The sequence below is a fragment of the Enhydra lutris genome, unplaced genomic scaffold (genome assembly GCF_002288905.1).
Source record: "Enhydra lutris kenyoni isolate GAN:26980312 unplaced genomic scaffold, ASM228890v2 scaffoldscaffold43, whole genome shotgun sequence".
Classification (NCBI taxonomy): Eukaryota; Metazoa; Chordata; class Mammalia; order Carnivora; family Mustelidae; genus Enhydra; species Enhydra lutris.
In genome coordinates this window covers 11,703,392-11,709,660 of record NW_019154127.1, presented here as the reverse complement: position 1 = coordinate 11,709,660, position 6,269 = coordinate 11,703,392, and the positions used below count along the sequence as shown (strand labels likewise).

The window sequence follows — 6,269 nt, the reverse complement described above, 5'->3', positions numbered from 1 at the left end:
GAGGGCAGAGGCCAGACTGTAGGGGGCTCCCAGCTGGGGAGCTGACCTTCTGGTCCTCGGTCATGTCCCCCGCAAAAGGGCAGGCATGTGTCCAGGGGTCCTGCAGGCCCCCGGTTCTGTGAAGGAGTGGAAGCAAGTCGGGTATGCCCATCACCAGAGCACAGCTGCCAGGAAACCCCAGGAGCCCTCAGGATGCCAGGCCGGCACAAAGAGGAAGTGGGCCTCGGGCTGATCCTCCCCCAAATCGAAACAAACATTATTTATAAATCACAAAAAAAGAAGCCCAAGCATTTCTTTGTTCATTCATTTTACTTACTGCCCTTGTGGGCAGGTTTTCCTTTAAAGAAGAAAATTAGAACCTTTGCCTTCAAGGTCTTGGGGAGATAGTCTTGGAGGTGTGGGCACTGCAGGATCCGGGGTCCGTTGCTGACCCCAGCAGGGAGTGGGCCGCTCATCCGCTGTGTGATGCTTTTCTGTTTCAACACCTATGTCTTTCCCAACAGTCCTGGGGCGTGCCCATGGCTCCAGGAGAGGCACCATGAAGGCCCCCTCCGGGCAGAGTGGCCCGATCTTATGGGGGGGGCACCGAGAGCAGCAGGAGCCCTCCATCTGCCGTCCAGAGGGCACCCCTCCTGCATGTTCCCCATCCCGGCGGCCTGTCCGGGAGGGAACCCACCATTCGAACTGCCAGAGGACAGGGTCCTTGCGGCCAGAGGATGGTGACACGCCCAGCCGAGGGGGCAGCACACTCGGGATCATCAAAGCACAGACCAGGCGGGCTGTCAGCTCCGCTGGGTGGGGGGATAAGGACGCACCCCCCAGCTGGCCTGCTGAGTCTCTGTGGGATGGCAGCAGGTGTGTTCAAAGGGTCCCAGCCCCCTGGAGCCAGGGTGCCCCCACCATCCAGCGGCTCTCTCCTTCCAAGCTGGCATTCTCAAGTGTACAAATGAAACCATGAGGACTACTCAAGATTAATGAGATGGAGGGATGGATCTGTGGAGACCGAGGCCCGGCAGGGGTGCAAGGGGTATGTGCTCTGGTGGGGCGCAGTAGCGGGGCGGGGGTGGGGGGCTCTGCGAAGTCAGAGACCGCGGCCTCCTCTATCTCTGGGCCCCACCTCTCCAGGGAGGCTTACACTGGGCCCTCGGGTCAGGATGGGCGTGAGGACTAGCAGAGGGTCCGCACGGGGCGGGCTGGGCACAGGCATGTCTCGTCAAGCCCTCAAGCACAGTGATGTCCGGCCCCAGGGAGGGCAGAGTGAGCTGGGCCGAGGAGTCCTCTATGGGGCTGGGGCATTCCAGCAGCTGACACCCTGTTCTCGGTCAGGAGCAGGTCAGGAGCAGGTCAGGAACGAGCACTCCGTTCTGCTTTGGGGTGTGCAGAGTCCGAGGCGTCTTGGTACTGGAAATGCTGAGGTAGGCAGGAGTGGGGTTGTGTGGGGGGGCGCCCCCCATTTAGGGAGGCAGAGGCTTGAGGCTCTGGTGTCCTCGCTGGAAGGGAGCTTCTTCCACACTCCCCTTGCTGCCGTCCTTGTATTCGCCCTAGGGAGGGGCGGGGTCTGCCCTCCTCCAGGGAGAGCTCACCCCTGCTCTGCCCTGGGAAGGGGGGCTGGGTCCCTAGGACGCTTGGGGCTGGTTGTCCACCTGTGCCATCTGTCAACGGTGGCCTGTCGTTGTTTTCACTAGACTACATTTGACGGCGCTGTGGGTTCCAAGCAAAATTGAGGGGAAGTCACAGACTTCCGTTTCCCGCTGCCCCAGCATGTGCACAGCCTCCCCCAGGGTGGACATCCCCCCAGAGTGGTATCTTTGTCCCAGGAGTTGACAAGCCTGCACCGACCCGTCATGACCCAGAGTCCGCGGTTCAGGTCAAGTTCACTCTTGGTGATGCACATTCTGGGGACCAGGGTCCTCCGAGTTCCAACTGTCCCCGCAGCCCCTCAGCCCCTGCCGCCTCCCTGGCCACCCTCATACTCCCCAACTACCCCATCCCGGCAGAACCCAGAACCCCAACCCCTCCCACAGAGGGGCCCGAAGCAGCTTCCCGGTAAGGGGTGGGGACGCGGCTGGGGTGGTGGGGGACAGGGCGCTCCTCCGGGAGGCATCAGTCCCCAGCGCAGGGAGGACTTTGTTGGCACAGCCATCCCTCTGCGGGGGTTGCTCTCTGCGGCGAACTCCCCAGTGCTTGCGGGGAGGCAGATGCTTTCAGGAACCTACAGCTAGAGCTGCCCAAAGAGAACGCGGTGGCAGGGCCCACAGGACCCCCAGCAGTGACCCAGGCCAGAAATCTCTGTGCCGACGCTGTGGAAGCCATCCCGCTGGCGGCCACACTATTTAATGGAAGAAAATGAAAATCTGGGGAGAAAACATAAGCCTGATGGAGGGACTACAACGGCCCAGGTCAGGGCTGAGGAGGGCGTTCTCAGGAAGCTCTGTGTTTGGCGGGTCAGCATGACGGCCAAGCGTGCAGAGACGTGTGAGAGCAGACCCGGGGCTCTCCAGGGGGATGGTCCCCAGAGGCTCAGACGCGCCCACACTCGGTGCCCTCCTCGACAGCAAACAGGACACAGCACACAGGTGCTCCCGGGGCGGGGTGGGGGAGCACCCGGGAGGGCCACCACAGGTGCTGGTGGAAGCCAAGGGGTCCCAGCAATGTCTCAGGGCGGGGGCGGCCCCAGAGCCTCCCATCCCGGAACAGGACTCTGGGACCTGCTCGGCCAGGAGGCCCTGAGGTGAACTGAGATCAGAGAAAATGGTCATTCCAGCTGGACCACGGATAGGCTCCCTCCTCCTTTCTTTAGCCCAGAAATGTCTATGGGTGCCAGAGCTTAGCACCGAGAGGGAACCGAAGCCGTGTCCCTGGGGAGGCCATACTACACCCCACAGTCCCGGTGACCTAAACAGCAGACATTTGCTCTCTCTCCCTCAGCCTGGGGCCAGAAGGCCAAGGCGCCGGCCGGCCTGCACTCCCTCCGCGGCTGGGGATGGGGAGGCGGCGTCCATCTGCTCCAGGCCTCTCCCCAGGCTTCTAGGGGTTTGCTGGCATCTTTGGCTTCCTGGCTTGTGGAAACGTCACCCGGACCTCTGCCTCCATGCTCTGTGTCCACGTCCCCCTTTGCATAAGGACACGGTCACCCTGGCTCGAGGTCCACCCTACTCCCCCTAACTTGCTCCCCCTGCAATGACCCTATTTCCAAATAGGGGCACCTTTGGAGGTCCCAGGGGTTAGGATCTCAACTTAGGAATCTTGCGGGGGCAGAGTTTAGTCCATAATGGGGCCTGAGCCACGGGTCTAGCTGGTGGTCTGCAGACTCCTCTGCGGAGGGGCCCTGGCTCCCCGAGGGGCTACTGCTCAGGGCCTCGGGCCAGCAGGCACCAGATCCTCCTGGGGCCAGAGACCCAGAGCCCGGCCTGGCTTGCAGGGTCAGTGTGTGCCCGCTCACACTCACCCCTGCCTGTGGGAGGACGGCCCCCTTGTGCCTGCACGGCTGATGCCCCCTGATACCACCCGGCAATGCGATGCAGGACATAGGGTTCACACGTGTGTGTCTTGCCAGCGGCTTGGGGGCATCTGGGATTTCGGCTCCTTCTGACTTCCGCGCCTACAGGGACCCTCCTCTGGCCTGGCTCCCAGCACCCTGCGGCCACGCCTGGCTGATCTGCGACTCACATGCCAAACGAAGAAGAAATCAGTGCCACAGTAGGTCACCAAGCCAGGGGTGGCTTGCCACTTCGAAGGATGCTGACATCCAAAGCGCCAGGCGCTGCTGGGTTTTTGAAAGGAGTCCTCCTGATAAGATGCTCGTGCACATTCACCCAGCCCAAGTCCTCCCCCTTCCACCTGAAGTGCTGGAGGCTCCGGGAGGCAAGACCCCCAACCCGACCTCAGAGCCAGGCCCGGAGTGGTGTTAGAATGGGTGCTTGACCACGGGGTGACTGCCTGAACCCCAGATCAGAGGCGTCGTCGGACGTCCTTCACCGAGCCTGGGTATCTTGGACACTTGGATCTAACGATGTGTTCCTGGGAATTGCGGGGTATCTAGCTGTCCTCTTGAGAGCACAGCTTACTGGGCCTGCCGGGGCTCCTCCTGCTGGTCCCGTGGAGGGCACCCCTGCGTTCGCCTGGGTCTCCTTCTCTACTGTGGTGATGCTCCTGCCGGAAGGCAGACGTGCCCAGATCTGCAGGGTGAATGAGTAAGTTCGCAGACCCCCAGGGCTCAGTGGGAGTGGAGCAAGGCAGCTTTGCCAAGTCCTCTGACCGCGCTCAGTGTCCTAGGAGAGGACAGCCCGGAAGGAGGGTGTGTTTCGTCGCTGTGTCTCAGGGCACATGCATAGGTCCAATCCCACGTGGCTCTGCACTCCGACAAACAGGGCTTGCTTCCCCCAGCCTCTTCTTCCCAGGGCACATCCCCGCCTCCCCTCACCATCCCCATCCATTCCAGTCTTCCTGCTCAGGAATGCCTTCATTAGAGAAATTCTGGCATAAACGTACTGTGTGCCGGGACTGGATACAGCCGGCAAACACGGCTCACTTGAAGACAACCCTCAAATGCTCGTCAAATATTGACCGTCGGCCAAGATTCCTGGGCCAGGCCACACCACACGGGTCTACACATCACACGTTTATTAGGGCTGCGTGCAACGTTAGCTCGGTGGTTTCGGTATGCAGCCTTCTATCTGCACCTCTGCCGGCCAGCCAGAGTATCTGTTCCTTGCGCTATCAGAGTGGTTGATCTGTGTGAAGAAAAGAGAAGAATTTTATTTAGCCACTAATCTTTTTAACAAATATTTAACGTGTCAGTTACTAGCCAAGTCATATAAAGAGAATCATTTCCTAGAATAGGATTTGCTCTAACCTACTCTGGGTACTTGATTTTTTCCCCTTCAATGTGCTTCTTAATAATATTTGAACCAGGTGTTAATGAAGTTGTAGAACTTTCTGCAATGAGGCCATGTTCTAGCGTCCACGCCGTCCAGCAGAGTAGCCACCTGCCACGTCGGATTCATGAGTACTTAAAATGTGGCTAGTGAGACTGATGAACCTGATTTTAAATTCTATTTAATTTAAATAAAGGTAAATGTAAATGCAAATTTGGCTAGAAGCCGCCATATTGGACAGCATAGCTCAAAGGTTTAATTTTCAATTCTCTGGGTGTAGGGGAGTATTTTTTTTGAGGGAAACTGTAAGGTCCCTTACTCAGCAAATGTGTGTTCATACTGACTGGGTTTTAATCCTTCATATCTTTGATGTTTTCACAGTAACAGAGCACCTTAGCCTGATACGAAAGAGGGATAATTTGCATTGTTATGGAACTGTGGAATTCTAGTTTTATATTCCTTTCTGTGTAACAGCTTTACGAAGATGTAATTCACATACTATAAAATTAACCCATTTAAGCATACGATTCAATGGTTTTTAGTATTCACAGAGATACGCCACCATCACCACAATCAACTTTCGAACATTCTAGTCCCCTGAACAAGCAGGGCCACACCTGTCCATGGTCACTCCCCACTGTCCACAGCTCTAGGCAGCCACTCATCTACTTTGTCTCTCCAGATTTTGTCTTTCTGTAAGTTTCATACAGACAGAATCATACCAATATGTGTTTTTTGTGTGTTGGTTTTTCTTCACTTAGCATATTTTGAGGGTTCACGGGTGTCGTAGCATAGATCGGCATGTTGTCTCTTTATGCGGTTGCATAATATTCCCGTGAATGGGTACACCATATTTTATTATACATTTTTAATCTGTTAATTACACATGTGGGTTGTTTTCCCTTTTTTTGGCTATTATGGGTAATACTGCTATGAACATTCACTTACCAGTGTTTGGGTGAACATATGTTTTCATTCTATCGGCTAAATATTGATAAGTAGGATTACTGGGTTATCTGGTAATTGTATGTCTAACTTTTTGAGGAATTGCCAGAATGTTCCCCAAAGCAGTTGTGTATCACATTTCCTCCAGCAGTGTATGAGGGTTCTAATTTCTCCACATCCTTGTCCACACTTCTTAGTAGGTCTTGGGTACTACAGTCATCCTAGTAAGTCACTGGGTTTTATTTGCATTTTCCTAATGGCTAGTGAGGAGCATCTTTTCATGGGCTTATCGGCCATCTATATGTCTTTGAAGAATGGCCCAGTCAGATCCTTTGACTATTTTAAAATTGGGTTGTCTTTTTATTATTGAGTTGTAAGAGTTCTTTATATATGCTGGATACATGTCCTTCATTTGCATATATGTTCTCCCATTCTGTGGGTTACCTT

The 6,269-nt window shown here is 55.6% G+C and overlaps 1 protein-coding gene across 1 annotated transcript in view; it reads right to left on the bottom strand.

Annotated features, from left to right (window-relative positions):
- Window positions 1-4,608: 4,608 nt before the first annotated feature.
- LOC111155814 (family with sequence similarity 3 member B) overlaps window positions 4,609-6,269 on the bottom strand; it is a 34,980-nt gene continuing 33,319 nt past the window's right edge. Inside the window, exon 8 of the mRNA XM_022516223.1 lies at window positions 4,609-4,733. Within this exon, the coding sequence (XP_022371931.1) occupies window positions 4,644-4,733 (90 nt within the window). The 3' untranslated portion in view covers window positions 4,609-4,643. The remainder of the gene's footprint in view (window positions 4,734-6,269) is intronic.